At 46.0% G+C, this 18,805-nt stretch overlaps 1 protein-coding gene across 3 annotated transcripts in view; it reads left to right on the plus strand.

Moving 5' to 3' along the window:
* MELK (maternal embryonic leucine zipper kinase) overlaps positions 1–18,805 on the plus strand; it is a 711,420-nt gene that overhangs the window by 634,085 nt on the left and 58,530 nt on the right. For all 3 annotated transcript variants that reach the window (XM_069630471.1, XM_069630473.1, XM_069630472.1), the window contains exons 16-17: positions 7,230–7,398; positions 10,613–10,716. In XM_069630471.1, coding sequence (XP_069486572.1) covers positions 7,230–7,398; positions 10,613–10,716 — 273 coding nt within the window. The remainder of the gene's footprint in view (positions 1–7,229; positions 7,399–10,612; positions 10,717–18,805) is intronic.

Below are 18,805 nucleotides of genomic sequence, written 5' to 3' on the forward strand. Positions count from 1 at the left end.
ACGATAAAGAAACAGTGTTTGCCGGTACTGACAGCCTGAAGGGCATATCAGTTTCCCCTTAACATATGAGCAGAGACCAGTTTAGTGAAGCTTAAGACTTCACTGCAAAATGTACAGGTCAGATTCAGAAATAAAAGCAAAATGTTTGGGGGTTCCATAAAGATGGAAGGAAAGATGTAGTAAAGAGAATCTTTCCCAAAAGGGAAGGGATATCTTGCTGCCATTTTGGTCTTCTAGAGGCCCCCCGATTAGGGCTTTTTTTCACAATGCCATCCCCCCCTCCCAACTCCACTTCATTCTTGTTCATTATGACTCCTTAGACTTAAGGTGATTTTCCTGGTTGCCATCCCTTCTCCTCCTCCTTCCAAGGCAGAGGGGCATTTCCTTCGGCTGGTTCCGGTGCAGCCTTCAAGTTATACACATCTTGAGCAAGAGAGGGCATGGCTGATCAATGCTTTGTTGGTTACTTGGGTACCTGAGCTGGCAGGGCTGTTAACAGACACTTTCTTGATGGATTATTCTCTGCATCTGGGAATGCTACAATCTGGTTGGAAAAGAGGACCCTGAGGGTCTTGGGTGCTCACTCACGTGAGGGTAGGCTGCCACTTCATTTCTGCAACATGGAGTGCCTGTTGTGAATATTTGCAAAGTGGCTATGTGGGCTTCCTTACACACTTTTGCTAAGCATTACTGCTTGAATTCTGGCTGGGCAGTATGCTCATTTTGACAGAAGCTTGGGTGATGAGTTTGTGCAAGTCAATCTACCAGACCAGTTTCGGGGAATGGGTAGTGGCACATTTTAAGATTCCTTAAGAAAATACTAAGAGAAAAATCAAAGGTTCGCAATAGTGCATAGTTGTGTTAAGATGGATTTCTGAACTCGGACCTGGAGGGGGCAGAGGTTCAGAAGGCCAGCCTAGTTTCTTGGAACAGGGTAACCTCTGGACAAGCCAGACCAATCAGGGTAGCGAAGGCGGCAGTCAAGACTAAGTCTCAAGAGGGGTGAGGGTGACTGAAGGACCTCAATGAGCAAACAAAGCAAGGACACTTACAAATTACTCCAAACAGGTGTTATATTAAAAATATAGACACATTTATTACAAAGCCTTTGTAACATCGACCATACCAAAGAATCACAATAATACTAAAGTAAACCAACACATCACACTCAATACAATATATATACAAGACCGAGGGGTCTAAGGAATTAGGAGCACGTAATATGTAGACCACCTAGATGGGGAGGAAAACAGGCAGTGCAAGTAATCATTAGACCCAGTTTGACATCATAAATGCACCTAACTAGGAGGCAATCCGAGCCCTACGAAGAAAGGAGCCTTATGCTCAAAAGTACCTGCACGCGCTGGTGCCAATGGATAAAGTAGGATCTCTTCAGGGGTCTCAGGCAGTTCAGGAAGGTGAATGAAGCGATGAAGAACAAGTCCCCACTACTCAAGCAAGGTCTCCACTTGTGGGCAGAGGCAGGGTGAGAGTGCGGGATAGAGTCGCTATTTCGCAACAGCGGTAGAAAAGAAGCGGGCTCCTGCGCGAGGGGCCATCGGTTGGGGTATGGACTACTCACCGGTTCCCGACGCAGGCAGACCCAGACTTCTCCAGCTCATGTTGCTGGCAGGTTCAGCTGCGATGATCAGGACGTCTCGACACCGTGTAGATTCTGTGTAGCAGGATGCAGGGTCGAGAGTGTCCCAAATGCAGCGGACGTGCACAGGTTGTTACCGCAGCAGGGCAACACAGCAACCGCGTTTACTCTGGTCTGGGCGCACTCGTCTCACTTCAGACCTGGGAATGCCAGGTGTACAAAATTCGGTCTGAGGGTGCCGTGGACGCAGAGCAAGCAGTAGACCAAGTTTCGAGGGCTTCCCTGAAACGGCGCCGGTGACAGAGCAAAGCGTTGTGCGTAAGCTGGTCAGGCCACTGGTTGGCCCAGAGACACTTCCGAAGAGGCTTACTTGCAGGGTTTGATGAAGGTGCCGGGAATAGTTGATCCCACTATTCCAATTGGTTGAAGTGCCTTCGCAGACCTTCGACGATCAGATGCAGAGGGGTCTCGCAGGATGACAGCAGTTCAGGGTGCCAAACCTTCAGCGGGTCACCAGCGGTTCCTCGACTCGGCTTCTTGTTGCAGGATACTTGGCTCCTTATCCCTCGTTCGGTGTGAACTCAGGAGATCGACATGGTAGTGGTGTTTTCAGCCTCCTCTTATCCAAAGTTCCCTTCGCACCAAAACAGAGAGGACCCAATGGGAGATCTGCTCACAAACACTCACACCATACATGGACCTATCACGGACCACTGTGGTCCCAGGCATTCAGGACACTCTAGACTCTCTGGCACCCAGGATGTGTATTGGAACAGACATCCCAGCCCACACTCTGGAGGCGCACACAAGGCATGCAGAAGCCTGCGAAAGCGTTGGGTTTCGCAGGAAAGTGCATGACCAAATAAGGACGGACCCGGGTCGGCTCGACCTGGGGAAGGTGAAGGGGCAAGATAGTCAGAGGACAGGACAAAGAACCTCATGGCATGGCTATTTTGGAGCCCGCCAACTCATTTGTGCCAAACGCGGTAAGCGTGGATAACATGGCGAAAAAGGGTTCAGAACACAAGAGAAACGATAGCTACCACCAGTCCTGTCCGTGACACACTTGCACAGTTCATAATAAGTCCAGCGAGAGTTTCTAGGGCCTTTGGAATGACTAGAGACCGAAGAGCGCGGTAAAGTAAGTTACTGTGCACTTTGTTTCATGTTACACAAAAGCTGCAACATGAGGAAAGGACTAAGGGAAACAAAGTCTCCCAGTACTGACTGTCTTAAGGGCTTGTCAGTTTCCCCATAAGAATTGAGCGAAAGCCCAGAGGAGTGCGGTGGAAGGCTGCGCTTCTCTGGCAATGTCTAGATCAGGGTGTAAAACAGCAGCAAAAAGTTTGGGGGTTGCCACATGGAGGGAAAATTACATACCATTATGAAATCTTTCCTAACAAGTTGCACAGCACATTTTTAGCTATCGTCCAGAATTTCATAACATCTACCAAAATCTCTTATGGATTAAACTGTGGAATTGGTGCTTGCCGCAAGATTACAGAAAATGATCCTGCTACTCCAGTGGCACTACCATGCAGGGTAGATTGGATATAGAAGGGAACCTAACGAAAGTAGTTTAAACCAAAACGCACCTCAGGCATGCGTGTTGCGCCCTGCCTGTACAATGTGTGTCCCCGATTTGGTCGAGAAACTTGGGGGGGGGGGGAACAAGGTATTTTCCCCCTTTAAAATTGGCCATAAACATTTTAGATTCCTAGCATTCGCTGATAATATGAATTTATTGGACAACTGCGATTGGGCTACAATCCTTTTAAATGCCACCCACTGATACCTTGTAGCTAACCATCTTTTTAAAAAAAAATAGCTGAAACTGCTATTTAGTCTTTTTAAAAATTTCCAGAAACTGGCTGGTTGCAATTGGTATATCGATAAGCACAAATTGGAGACTTGTAAATCTGGTGTATTCTATAGTCCCCTTGTTTAATAAAAGCAAGGTCACTAAAAGCCTATGTAGGAAATTGATTCCGTTAGTAACCCAAATGAAAATAATAAAACGCACATTTTGTAAATGCTCTTTGATGCCCCTATTGAAATTTTAGAAGCAGAAGGTTTTACCATCATTATATGGCATATAAGTAGTGGATGCCACCAGGGAATAAAGACCTAGATATCCTTGAAAGCTTAGCTTGGAAAGGAATACTAAGATCTCTGTGAATCACTAAATGCATAATCTTTCCTGAAAGATTTTGCTAAAATCAAAATCATAAGGACATATGATACTACCCCCAGCTACCTAAATAATAAGTATTCCTGTCTACAACCTCTGTTTGGTATTTAAGATTTAAACTGAACCAACTCCACACTTTAGAGACCTATCATCCTTACAGAGGGTTAACAAAGCAACCTATGCTATGTCTAAGGTGCAAGGAGCCTTCGACTTGAAACTATCTACAGACGCACCTTTTCTTCAATTTTTTTGTGTAGGTTTCTTTTGAATTATACCATTGTTTCTACAAATTCATTTGTCCTTGAATACATTTTGGATCTAGCCTTTGGTCTTGAAAGGTGAATATTTATAAATTTGTATAGTATGTTTATGTATTGATTATTTAGAGTATTTTGTTATTTGTTATAATTGAGACTGAGTTAAGAATTGTAGTGTTAATATTTGTTGCATTAATCTTTTTGTATAAAGGTTTTAATAAACCAGAGATACAATAAAGAAATAAGCATTGCTGCTTGGATTCTGTCCGAAGCACCGCTTTTCCAAAATGAGCATCCTGATGGTTTCGTTGCTACCCTCCCTCCTCCAGGTCCTTATACTGCTTTGGGAGTATATCAAAGATGAACAATCTGTTGGAGGAAGGAGTCCTTTAGAACAACAATCCGCATTAGCATTCTTACTTCTCTTCACAGAAGTAATTTCACTGATCAAGAGATTCTCTGGAGCCGGTTAACGTACCTTTTCCCCACCCAACCCTCCACCCCAGAGGAATGGGAACAATTTTACTAGAAGATGCTTGACTTTTTCGCATAGACGCTTGCGCTTCGGCCCCTGTGCCAACGGCACCCACCAGTCTTCCACAACTGGCAGGGTGCCTGCTATGGTCTTCTTCCTCTACTGAACTCCGCCTTCAGGTGTATGGATGCCACACCCAACTTTGTCCTTGTATGCACTGTGGGCACCATAGAAGTTCTGGAGTGCATTTCTCTACTGGTTCAACCCTATTTGTCTAAGATGTTTTTTCATTTATGAATAGGAAGGGGGCCAGGTTCTTCGTCTGAAACCCTGGTCTCCATGGAGGAGAGGAACTTTCCAGAGATTCTATGGGGAGGGCGAGTATGTCCAGGGGCTGGCCCTGGAACTCCAGAGGCCAGTGACCTGGACACCTCAACTGAGCTGGATATTCTCCCTGACCTTTCCCCCGATTTGCCAATGTGAAGTCATCCACAAGGCATTTGCATCAGGCAGCTTAGCTTGACCCTTCGCACTGTTAACGCTTGCACCATAGCAAAATTATTTTTTGGCCCATGATATTGACTGCAGCACAGCATATCCCAGAGGGGAATATGAAGGACTATGGTGACAGATTGCAGGGAAGCTTCGAGACAGATTTTGCAGTCTGATTTGGACATGGCTGTCTGCTTGGGCAGGTCCATGGCCTCAAGTCTGCTCCTCAGGCACCCTTCGTGGAGGTTGTTTGGGTTTCCAGACTAGGCTCCTGGACATGCGGTTGCATCGCCGAAATCTGTTTGGGGCGAAGGCTGATGATGCTCTACAGGAATTTTAGGCATCAAAAACCACACCAAATTTGTCGGACTTGACCATGAAGCACCCCTCCGAATCCTCGGTAAGAGGCTGTGTTTCGTCCATCGGGTTCCTACACCTCGAGGGGACGTGGCCAGTACGCCTGTGACAATTCAGGGCAGACTATTCACGAGGGTGGTAGAGGCAGTGGTGCCCCAGAAGAGTGGTGGCAGCCACGGTCATCCCTTTAGCACCTCAAGGGGGTATTTCTCTCTGGTTTTCTGCCAAAGTTCCCCTGTTGGAGGGTCAAGGGGTGGGGGGGCTTCCCCGGTTTAGCACAGAATGGGTTAAGACCATGTCGAGGGCTTGGGCCTTGCAGATCATTCAGCAGGATTACTCTTACTTTTGTGGTGCGTCCTCAAGACCACAACCCTTACACCAGCACCTTGACTTAGGATCCCATCCTCTTGGAGGAGCTTGCTTTTCTTTTTTTAAAGAGCGAGCTAGAACTGGTACCGGACTCGGAGCAAGGCAAGGCTTGGTATTCCACCTATTGTCTGGTGCCGAAGGAGTATGGGGGCTTGAATTCCATTCTGGATATGAGACTGGTTAACTTGTTCCTGCGAAAGGACAAACTCAAGATGGTTACATCAGCTCAGATCCTGCAAGCCCTCGATCTGCAGGACTGGTTGGCATCACTGGACCTTCAGGAAGCCTTCTTCCACGTGACGATTCATCGGAAATCCAGGAAGTACCCAAGGTTTGTGCTGGCCCAACCTCCCTACCAGTTCAAATTCCTGCTGTTTGGTCTTTCGCTCCCAGGGTTCTCACCAAGCGCTAGCAGTGGTGATGCATAGCGAGTACATCATTGTAGGTAATGTGCCGCCCCCCGCAACGGTAGTAGGGGAAAAACAGAACTGGGGTCATGAGGTGCTGTGCTTCAATATATATTTGCCCCAATGTCCTGTCTGGGACTGGGCACTTAGCGATGTGTGGTGGAGCACATGTAGTCGCTCTACACAGCCTTGTGGCAGAAACCTGTCTGAAGATCACTGCGCTGGAGATGGAATAACAGGACTACTCTGTAGGATGCACATCGATCAGAAGGAACATTATCGAGAGGTATGTAATTTATAACTCTTTCCTATGCTTGGAAATCTACACTGGTACATGGTTCATGTCAAAAATTCAAGAAACTTGGATTGTCCCATAACGTTTTTTGGTCCTGCCCCAGATGACATCAGAAATACTTGCACAGCACTCTCCTCAAATGTCATCTTGCGTCTCTGAATACATACCTGCACCTGCTCTCTTTGGCATCTGCCAAGCAGACCCACCTGGAAGGATTGCAGCGTTATTCAGTAACATGTCCCCATTGGTTTATATCTAATCATTTTGATACAAGGAATCCTGTGAAACGGATATCCATGGGCACAGGGCAGCACCATGAGCCACATGTATCGGGCCTTGAATGTCTGTTATGGTGCTCATCTATAGACTGATGGGTTTGGGTATTCTATGCTGGTGAATAGATTCTGGATCCCGTTTTGCACCTGCAGAGTCATTCAATGTTTAAAGATCTTTACTGGAAAGGAGTACCTGTCAGAAAAAGGTATCTAAAGTAACTAAACTTTGTAATGCTCGTATGCCTTATGGTTTTGCTTTTAATGTTAAGGAGCGATTGAGAGCATGAATGGGTTAGAGGGCTAGCTCTGGGACTTTGTTTTGCTAGGAATCGTCCATGAACAGCATTCCATGCAGACCCTGAGCTTGCTTCCCTTTTTTATGACAAGTTTGAGCCTTACATTTGTAGTTTTGCATTCGTTAAAAATTACTGTGATGCTAGTTGTGCACAGACTGGTTGTTTTTACCTGTAAAGTTCAGACTTAAGTCCTAATGATGTTGTCTACTTGACAGGTGCCGATCAGTAGAGTTGGAATTAAACCAAGCACACTTGGAAAGTGCTCAGAAGAAAAAAGGTACCAAGGTTTTTGGAAGCTTAGAAAGGGGGTTAGATAAAATGATCATGATGCTTACGCCAAGTAAAAGGAAAGGATCCTCAAGAGATGCCCCAAGAAGATTAAAGGTGAGACTGTTGTCCATTTGTTCTTCCCTGCTTCTTCACTTGGCTGGAGAATGTCCAATTTTGCTAAATTTTGCCCCTTTCCTCCATGAACCATTTCTGGAGGCATTGTAGTGTTGAGTTATGTGACGATCAGCTTGGCTTTATTCCAGTTTTATTCAGGAAACTTATTTCTCTGTAGTGCCTTCTCTACTTTCAGAAAATTAGTCTTAATATAAAAAAAAATAATGGGACTGTAGTTCAAATTCTAGTTTACCACTAAACAATGGGGAAATCAAAGACACACAGGTTGAGTAATGGTTAATGCACACACTTCATGACATTACTTGTCATGTATATCTCGATCACTTATCTGCTAGAGTTAGCAGTGATGTTTTTGTTCGGACCAGCCCAACTCTGGATTAGGAATTTAAATATTGTGTGAAGTGCACTACCAATATGCAGTTTGCTTGTATGGACACAATGAGAACCTGCATTCCATTTTGATTACATATTCCGCTTTTTCACCAACATAGTGACTGTTCAAAACTTTGTTGGCCCATTTCCAGTTGATTCCTCATGATCTGTCTATATATGCTGTGTTTTACTTGCTCGCCTCCATAGTGTCTGTTTCTGCTGGACCTCCATTTCCTGACATTTGTCTCATGGCATGTAGTCTTAGTGCTCTGGGTTTCTGGCTATCGCCCACAAGTCCCCATGTCTTATTCTTACACTCCCAGGTTGGATGGTTGCTCACAAATTGCGAGCTCAGGGCAACTGTTGCCTGACCAGAGATATATGTGCACTGTTCCTTGGTCCAATACTGTTGAACAAAATGGGAAAACATGGAAGATGTGACCCTGAATGCATTGTCAATAGAAGTTGTGTTGCAAGAATCCCTGTTATTGCACAGCATATTTAGAATTAGTTTGAGTGAACAGGATTATGTTGCGCAATAATGTGCATTCTTTTCTTTGGCTTTCTTGCACATCGATAATTTTTTATAGGTACCTCATGATGGTCTGTGACCAGTTAAGGGTCAGTGTTCCTGTCGTGGTGTTCCCTAGTAAGGAATGTAATGTTTCTGCGGGTTGCATGAAGGTTTTAGGTTCCTTGATATTGCTGTTGCTGAAACCGAAATACCTACAACTACTGCAGAGTTCTATGTTTAGGAGCTTCCTCAATTCTAAATTTGTTAGTGTACCATACAATTGTACCAGGAAATAGTCCAACCACAGATTCCTCATCTTTGAAAGCCCCTTTAAACACAATTTGGATGATGAACCTTCAATAGCCACCTGATTGTCCTCTATGTCTGGGACCAGCTCTTGGTGCTCTTTTATTCAGAGATGTTGCCTTTAGTGTATGTATACGCCTGGATTGACTGGAGACATCTTTCAAAGTTTCTTGTTTCTATTTTCAAACCATGAGCCTGTTTTAAAAATAAATAAATAATGAATAATATAAAATGTTACCAGGGCTCCAAAATTGGGCTTTAAGCCCTAAAAGGCAAGCCACTGCATAATGTCAGTTTCTAGTTCATGGAGCTCCTATGCCTGGTGCTTTGGGAACAGAAACTGAGGAGTGTGGTGAGAGAATGAGTGCAGTGAAGTGGTTTGACTTTGTGTAGTTAACTGGTGAAATCTGCTCCAGAAGATCCAAAGTCTGAAGATTTCTCCCAAGGGACTCTGTCTAGAACCCTCCATCGGACTGAGGAGTGGGAAACCAGAAGGAAATCCCAGTAGCTCCAGAAGGGGGGACTGATCTTCTCTGACACATTATTTATCATCCAGGAAGCCGCACCACCATTTAAGACACCACTCGGAGTATGATTCCCATCTCATTTGATTAAGGCAAGTGACCCTAAACCATCTTGCCCCTTATTTTACTCTACCCCAGAGGAGTGGAAGACCTACTGCTCTGCCATGCAAAAGGTGTTTGAACAGGCTTCTGTTTGTCAATCCTCCCATCCCTGCTTTATAGATGGCTCTTGGTATATCAAATCTCCCATTTGAACTCCAAAGATCTCGGAGGTAGAAGCTTTTAGCGCTGTCCTCCTTGGCTACCATGTCATTGACACCACAACGCAAGAGTTATCTAACAAGCTGGCATGGGCAGTACCAACGGAGCATATTTTGTCCACTTCTTTTGAAAAGTGTCCTTACATCAGAACACATTCTTCGGGTGGTTTCATATCTTTGAGGAGTTCAATCTCCCTTTTGGATTACATGTGCTTGAAGGACCATGTTCCAAGAGGGGCAGACAGTTCTGTGGAACCAATGCAACTAGGTGGGGGTAAGACCTCCTTTAACCAAAGATGAAAGGGACAAAAGGAGAGAACAGCAGCTATGCCTATACTGCTGAAAAGCGGGTCCAGTAGAGCCACCTAGGAGGACCGTAGGAGCCACGGATAAAGAAGACCCGAGTGAGGAGTCGGAAAACTGCCAAGCCTGGTAAATGTAATGGTCACAATCCACTCATTGATACCGGACATCAAGAACTCAAGTTGGTGGAAAAGTGGGTCAGTGTTCCCTGGAATTGCACAAAGAAAAATTTAGCTTTTAGCTTTCATATTTAGTGATTATACAAGAAATGCACAATTTGCTTATTTATGAAGCACATCATTGTAAAAGTGAAGTCAAAAATGTACCTATTAAAAGAAAAAGAAATCCAGCAATTTGATTCTTAGAAGTTCAGAACACACTGAAATGCGAGGTATCATTCAAAATCTTTTCTGCATGTCTTGATTTTCATGCTCTTGTTGGTGACTTTCCTGATTTTAACCTTTATGGTTTTGCTTTTTTGCCCATTTCTGCAACTGAATTCCTTCATGTTGTGGCAACCATTTCATTTCTCTATGGTCGGGTCTGCAACCTTTGGCTCTGAGTATTTTGCACTACAACTTACATAAAGTCAAGCCAGCATAGTCAATGGTGAAGGATCATGCAAGTCAGTCGAACATTGGAGAGCCACAGATAGCCGACTCCTGGCCTACGGTGGCCAATCTGTCAATTCATCCCAGTAGTGTCAAGCCCAGTTTTCCAGCTAAACAATTAGACTGGCACTCTATGAAATATTTTGGCTTGGCATGAGCAGTCTGATCATGCATTATTTTGCCTTTCTTGACAACGTGTCAATATTGTACAAGCTTTTATTAACGTTAATGCCATTATTTTATTGTGGCAAATCTGCCTTTCTGTGACACATTTTGACTATCTTGTTTTTCATTACTTTTCAGCCTCAGTACAACGTGACTACAACCAAACTATTAAATCCAGATTTTTTACTGAGTGAAATAACAAAAGTGCTTCCCGAGAAACATGTGGATTATGTGCAAAAGGGGTAAGTAAACACTGTTAATTAATGGTTCTGCTGTGTTTGCTACGATCAATTTAGGGTCTGTCCGTCGACTGATCACCCTTTTCTTGTCCTTTATCAACAGTGTACAGTCTCTGAATAATAACCAAAGTTTGTGGCTTTTTATACTGTGGTTCATGCTGAAAGGATGCAAGTATAGGGATTTAACGATTCCACTATTGGTATACCATAATTTGTAATGGATTCCTGCCTACCACAGATTCCTCTGTTAATTTAAAGTTGTCTTCGTAAACTTTTTTCAGCCACCAGGAGGCACAGCGTGGTGTCAGCACAGTTAGGCATACTCTTGATGCTGGCTGTGATGCCAAGGCAGTGACCCTTTTTCCAATTAGCTTTTTTTTTTCTCTGCATCCATTACGCTGCTTTTGAATGCCACAAGCTTTAGGTTATTTCTAATGTGCCATAGCTTCTATTTCAAAGGCCTCTTGCTTTAAGCCATACTCGGTTTGTGTGGGGCAAATTTCAGTATCTGATCCCACACAAGGTAGGTGTTGTCTTTGGGAGGAACACGACATATAGGACTTTAGATCCTGCCAATGCATGCATTCTAATGAACGTCATTCAAATCTCTTAACTTGCCTGCTTAATGGAGAGAAGGGGTCTCAATTGGGCACCAGTGGCTGACTATTCTTCAATGAGGGTCTTATCTCTTCGAGGATGAGGCTCGCCCATTTACGGACAAGAAGCTGCAGCACAGGAACCTGCTCTCACATTAACTCCAAACCTTACTGGTTTTGCCCCCTTGAAAAAACATTCATATTTCCACTGAAGCTGTTGACTACTCTTAGGCGTAGTCATTCACACAAATACCTTTCCCCCACTAAATCTTCCTCAGTTAGTTTGAAGAACCGCATGCCTTCTTCTCCCTGAACCGGAGACTGCTCTACTCCTACATTGCTCTGCTCCACCTTTGTGTCATTCTCTGCGGCGGCGCAAGTGCATCATTTGAATAAGAGTACGTTCCTTTGGAAAGAAACTTAGGAGTTACATAGATGGTAAGGTACAGTGCAGTAATAGGTCAAGGTCATGGTAAAGTACGGTACAGTGGCAAATGAGAGGACCAGTGGTTACAGATCGGTCTGACAAGGTGCATTTTTTCAAATAGCAACACTCATAAGAATAATATGTGCATCAGAAGGGCGAAGTAGAGGTGCGGGAGGGAAGCAAGATGCAGACGGATGGTACTTCATTTGAGGAGTTTATTACTCGACCAGTTTTTTTATACCGGCTTTGAATGTCAAGAAGGAGGGTTCTTGTCTGTTAGAGAGGGGTATGGAATTCCATCGTTTGGCTGCTTAGATTGGGAAGTTGCTCCTCCAGCTGTTTTCAGTTTGAAACTAGGTACTGCAAGGCTGTGAGAGAGGGCTGATCTAGTGCCGCGGGAAGGTAGGTTTTTACAGATTTTATCAGACAAGTATTTAGGGGCACTTGTGTGTAATAGCCAAGGTGCGGAAAGTGATTCTGTCACGAACTGGCAACCAGTTAACATTGCGCCTGAGAGTGGAGATGTGAGTGGACCTGGGTAGGCTGAATGTTGCTCTCAGTGAGTTGTTTTGGAGGACCTGGAGCCTGTTCAGGTTGAGTTCAGATGAGCCTACGAAGAGTGTTGCAGTAGTCGATTTTTGACAGCGCTAATGCTCTGGCTAGCGTTAGGCAACTGCTGGTAGAAGAGTATGATTTGCAACTATAGATTAGCTTATTGGTGTAGGCTGTGGAAGCCGCCACGCTGCTGACTTGTTTTTTGAGGGACAGTGTTGAGTCAAGATAGACCCTCAGTGTTTTTATTTCTTTGGAGGCTTTGATTGTGTTGCTGTCCTATGTTGAAGGATGAGTACCTGATGTCTAGCTTTTTAGACGTGCCCGAGTCCCAACAATCAAGAGCTCGGTCTTATCGTCATTAAAACATAAACTGTTGGTGGCCATCCAGGCCTGGATTTTTAGGTAGATATCATTCAGAAGTTTAGAGTCTTGGTCGTAGCAACCAGTGAGGGGGATGAGGACTTGGGTGTCATCCGCATAGTTGGTGTAGATGACATCCAAGTTGTCCAGGCGATCGAATAGGAGCTTAGTAAAAATGTTATATAAAGTGGGTGACATGCACAAGCCTTGAGGGCCTCCAGAGTGTGGGAGTTGGGTCTGCTGAGGCTGATGGGGAGAAAACTCTGGTGGTCTGATTGGAAAGAAAGGAGTTAACCCAATCCGATGCATTGGTGGAGAATGCTGCAGCTGTGGTGAGATGACCGGTGAGGATTTGGTGGTCGACAAGCTTAAAGGCCGCTGACGGGTCTACGAGTAGGAGGTTCGCTAGCTTGCCTTTGTCCTTCACTTCGTCCATTTGGATCTTCAAGTCTAGGAGAGCTGTCTCCATACCATGCCTTGGCCTGAATCTTGGATTGTCTGAGGCCTAATGGATCATTTTCCTCTAAATGTTTCTGAATTTGCAGATATGCAACTCGGTCCAGAATTTTTAGGAGGAAGGGGGCGGTGGTAATGGGCCTATAATTTGTAGGGATGTTTGGATAGGTGTTTTTTTATTTTTTTAGGAGGCATAACCCAGACTTCCTTGAATTGTTGGGGACCTGATTGGACTTGAAAGAAGAGTTTATCAATGTGGCGATGAAGGGGGCTAGGTTTTTGGCTCCATCCTTGGAGGCTGGGCAGATGTCCCCTTGACAATGAGAAGGTTTCAGACTTTTAATGTTTTCCACTTCCTTTGGTGTTACTTGGGAGAACGTGAAAGGAGTGCAATGTTGCTGGTTTTTCTCCATCGTTGGTTTGGGATAGGGGTCGCTTGAGAGGCTAGTATTTTTAGAATCAATCTTACTTTGTAATCGGGTGATTTTTGTCAGCAAGTGCTTGCTGGATTTTGGTGCACCATGCCACATCCTTGGTATAGTCCTGGGAGGGAGGTGCTGGGGATTCGAGCTTTTAGCATACTAAATAGCTCTTTGGTGCTTGATTTGGCGTCATGGATTCTGATATTATAGGCTTCTTTTTTGTCGGATAGGATCGTCGCTTTATAGATTGCAGCTGTTGAAGATTTTATTATGATTGGTAGATTTGCGCAATGTGGTTTGCACTGATCTTTTGGTATTTCTGAGGATTTTCAGTTCTGGTGTGAAGCACTTGTTCAGATGTTGATGGGTTTAGCTTTTCTTAGTTTGAGCTGAGCCGCGGTGTCTAAGGCAGATTTAAAGGTGTCGTTATATAGATCAACCACTTGGTGGGGGTCAAGGTTCTTAAATTTGGGCTCGTCCAGGATATTAAGTGGCCAGAGACTATCAATGGTGATGTTCCGACAGTTTCTGGATGGAGTGGGAGGGGCTATGATTGCGCTGGGAAGGGTGGATCCAGGGATAGAGAACAAGATGAGATGGTGGTCTGACCAGGCCACTGGCTCATTTTGGAGAATTGTGATGGAGAAGTTGAGGTCGCACACCCAGTCTAGTGTTCGACCTTTGGCGTGTGTCGGTTTTGTGACTGTGTTTGAAGCCCAGAAGAGTGATGGAGTTTTCCACCGCTAGGCTGAGAGGGTCGTTGGGGTCTCCCAGGAGGATGGTTTGGGATCCAAGTTTGGTGTTGGTGGAGAGATTAGTAATGTCTTCCTAAAAGGCGGAGGATGGGCCACAGGGCCTATAGATGAGGCAAATGAGTATAGTTTGGGTGGGCGAGAATGCGAGTTTCACTGAAGGGAGCTCAGCAGAAGGAGACTGGTAAGGAAGGTAGCTCTGAGGCTCAGGTGGGTTTTTGAGATGAAGGCCACTCCACCTCCTTTACCCGAGTGTCTGCCTGCCCTAATAATAGTGTATCCTTCTGGTAGGGCTAAGGAAAGTGCTGGGCCTGCTGACTGGTGGAGCCAGGTTTCTGTAATGGCCAGGAAGTCCAGGCGGCTGGCTGTGATGAGGTCAGCAATCTCAGTGGCGTGGGCTACTAGAGCATTGATGAGTTCTCCTTTTGATAGCGGTTTGCAGAGGAGGGGATGAGGGTTTTCCTGTCCTGAGGTTAGAAGGGGGGCCCGGGTAATAAATGGCAGAGAAGTATTAGTGGAGTGCGGGGTTGGGAGGTTGCGAGGGTTTGGGCGTGGTTGTTGGACATGCGGGAAGGATGTATTCATCTGGTCTGGGCATTGTGTTGACTTGTCAACCTTCGAGTGACTTTGTGATTAGAGAAGCAAGAGCGTAGTCTCTGGTTCCTAGTATGGAACGGCAATGGGATAAGTGGTGTGGGAGGTGTTGCGAAGCGATTTAGCCATTCAATAGGGTTGAGGGCGGTACTGACTGTCATCTTCATAGGTATTTCTGTAAGGTATTCTTACCATCTGTAAGGCTGCTTATATTGTTGGATTGGAGGTAGGAAGTGTGTCAGAGTGATGGTGTGGAATAGAGGTAAGAAGGAGGGCATGGGAAGCGTGACTCAGTGGAATGTGGCCATTGTAGTGGAGATAAGGTAAGAGTTGGGCTGGACAGCAATGGTCACTTGGAGAATGGAGCTATGGGTAGATGAGAAAAGGCACAAGTGTGTAGTGAGCGGGTTATCTTAAAGCACAGTGACCAGAGACTTCCTTATCTGGGCAAGGTCAGTTGTGGTTGGTTCAGGTGTGGGCAAATAGGGAGCAGGAGGATCCAATAGGTAGATTCAAAAGGCAGAGTCAATAGAATCATAATAGGCTAGTTCGAGCGATAGCACATGGGCAAGAGCAGTGTGGGCAAGACTGGTGGTGGAATCAGTACAGGCTAAGATAATAGTGAGCACAGTGGGATCAACCTGGGCACTGGTGATTGGAACAGAGTAATGGCTGTTAGAGGCTGGTACACAGTGGTGAACATAACAGCAAGTAAACCGTGATAAACCTAATGGGCCGTATTATACACATTAGTAAACACAATGGGGGGCAGTAATGACAAAACCTAACGTGTGTGCCTGAGGCGGTTGTAATGGGATAGTACACAGGTGAAGGTGATGCAATAGAACAATGGCAATAGTGAGCACAGTGGGATCAAGTTGGGCAATAGACGCAATGAGTAGAGTCAACCTGGGTACTGGTGATTGATGCAGAGCAAGAGCGGTTGCGGTGGGTAGTATTGTGCATGGGGGGGGAGCACTGAGGACGGCAACAGTGGCAGAACCTGACCCATACCTGACGGGAAGTGCATGTTGTCTCGCGCGTAGTGGTGCTGGCAAAAGGATTTGACAGTGCAATGGCAAAAACATACTTTCAGGGTACAATTTTATCACAGTAGAACGTGTTACTTTTAGGTACAATCTTGTCACAATCATTCACGGCAGAAACGTGTTACTCTCGGGTACAAATTTATCACAATAGGACGAGGGTTGCGTAGGTTGGGCTGGAGATATAGTTGCGAATCGGACACACCAGCCCAAGAGCTGAGACTAGGTGTAATGCCGTGGTTGTGCAGAAATACAGATACAACTGGCAATATAACTCAAGAGTTAGATATTTTATACGTTAGTGGCATGAACATGTGGAAGTCCTGCACTTAGTTGTTAATGGGCTAATCGGGACATGGGCGAAGGCGGGAGGTCAATGGTAAGGTCATTCGGAGTCAGCTGCAGGAGAGAGCGACGAACGGAGTAGCTCTGGATGCCAGGTGAGGCAGGGCCGGTCACTCCAGGACTCCTAGAAGGGTTGGGCATGTCGCACAGCCCTCCCGGCTCTGACCGGCTCGGGACAGAGTAAGAGCCTTGGAGGAAGTGGCCGGTGTACACCTGCCGGTGTATGATTGGGGCTGAACAATGGAGGCGCGGCCAGTCAGGTGTCTGCCACTGCGTTAGAGGTAGGCTGCAACATCGACTTGTGGGGCGGCCATCTTTGCCTGCTTGCTGCCTCGAGGAGTATGGTGGCAGAAGCTTTTCATCTGTGCACTTGACAGGTGTAGCACCGGAATACTTGGTAAAGCAAATAAGCGCACTGGTGCGCAGCTGAGAGGCGATGTAGGAAATAACTGCTGGGATCCGCTTTGCTTGTGGGTGCAGCCCTCCGGCTTACCCCGTAGCAGATAGATGCTTGGGTAGATCCTTGCTGCTCCTGCAGAGGTCTGCGAGCTCCTGCTCTTCCGGGAGGGGGGGGGGGGGTCACGCTTGTCTGTGGGGTATCGTGGTAGGGGACATTTGAGCAATATATGAACATTAAGAGGCCACATTTTTAGGCCTATGTTCGGAAAGCATTTTTGTAGAAAGCTTCTAATAAAGCGCCGCAGGCTTTTTGTGACGGGAAGGTTCAGTTTTGAAGGCTCAGCAGAAGCCGTGCACAGTAATGTTGCAAGAATTAAGTTTCCCACGGTAACACAGTCCTATCAGAGCCTCTCCTTGGTATACATTTGAGGCCACAGGGCTAGGTACCATGGTGTCAAAGAGAATTGACGCGAAAAGAAATCGAATACAGTTAATATATATATAAATTGTTGGGTAGCTTTTTTTGTAAGCACACCTGGCAGCAAGGCGTGAGAAGGGCCCTTGGGGGATAAACCGATGGGGTAGGGGTTGGGCGACACGGAACAGGGAAACAATCAGCAGAGGGAGGTTTCGGTGTTCTGAGGGTGCAACATTGCAAAGGCTTGTAGATTTATTAAAAATATCTGCTCCTTGAACAATATAGTAAAAGCGGAGTTTCCAGTAGTACTAAACCTAGCGTCCATGTTGTGTAGCATCCCCACAGAAGCAACATCCCATTGCACCCGGACTCTCATTATCTTACTGCATTTCCGTATCGTGGGATCAGGTTGCAACACACCAGTTTATCACAAGCGTATTGCGAGTCACCTAGTGTGGTCTACAGTGTTCAGATGGACCTAAGTAACTTTCAAATGCTCAGCACGGTCGTACAGAAAGTGGTTGACCTCCTGGTGTCTAGACCCGGTAATGCCAGGGAACTTCTGATGTGGAGAGGCACCCGTGGCAGCAGCATTTGCCATCGAGAAATCAGCAACAATAGGCTGTGCCATCACGCTCTGTGGAGCATTCACTTTTTGCGGTAGCAGAAAAAAAATCAAAGTCCACACTAACACAAAGCGTCAAGGTTACGAGGTGATATTGTCCAGTCCATCAATTGAGGTAGTGAGAGGTCAGGTTGTCAATCGGCAACATTCATAGCGCAGCTGGCAGAGAGAGGGAGTATGTACACGATTGAGCCTCTTACATGGACACCGTTAAGGACGATAATAGAGTGCAGGAGGAGCCCATAGAAGAACTGCTCTTCATCGGCAGCTCACCGACGATTCACTCAAGCGGGTTGTCAACATATGGGTGCGGCAGTGAACTGTCATCAGCGAGGAAAGTTTAAAGTATGCTCAGGTGTGGCTGCCACTGCCCTATTTGGAGCTGGCGGCTGAGTTGACAGCTCTGATAATGGCCATCGACATGTCAGGTCGTCAGAATTTTACTATTTTCTCAGATACAGCCTACGTCTCATCCATGGTGCACTCTGGATTGGCCTGATAGAAAAGGAGGGGGGTTCCCCAGTGCAACATGCAGTGTTATTGTCCCGGGTTAATAGACGTACTGCACCTCCGAGCAGACAATGCTGTCTGACAGGCTCATCGACAACTGCAGGCACCATCTCATGGTTCACAGTGGTTATCTTGAGGGTAACATTGCCTCGAAGGTCTCTGTTGGTCCTGGCTGGGTCTGTTACGTCCGCGCAACCTCCTCCAGGTGCGCCTGTGGTAGGTAGGCAGCTTCCCGAGAGGTTTCAGCAGAGAGTGTCACCCCAAGATATCTTTTCTATCAAAGCCCATAAGTGCCCCTCAACTGCCAGCCGCATCCCCTGTGAGGCCTCCCAGGGTCAGGGCTCCTACCATCCTGTCTCTGCTTCTGCTATCCTGCGAAGTGTTTGAAGAAGTCTGCTCATAACCAGTGGAGGGTGTTGTTGGCATGCTTCCACAATCGGCCTGCGGCCTCTACAACCATTTCAGCCAACTCACCCTATGAGTCCCTTGCCTCTTGCACCAATCTTGACAACTCAGGCTCAGAGGGGTCAATTGCGAAGAGATATTTCTTTGGTTATTTTGTCAACTTTCCACACTCTGGTCTCAGA

This window comes from Ambystoma mexicanum, chromosome 6q (assembly GCF_040938575.1).
Source record: "Ambystoma mexicanum isolate Mex_15411 chromosome 6q, UKY_AmexF1_1, whole genome shotgun sequence".
Classification (NCBI taxonomy): Eukaryota; Metazoa; Chordata; class Amphibia; order Caudata; family Ambystomatidae; genus Ambystoma; species Ambystoma mexicanum.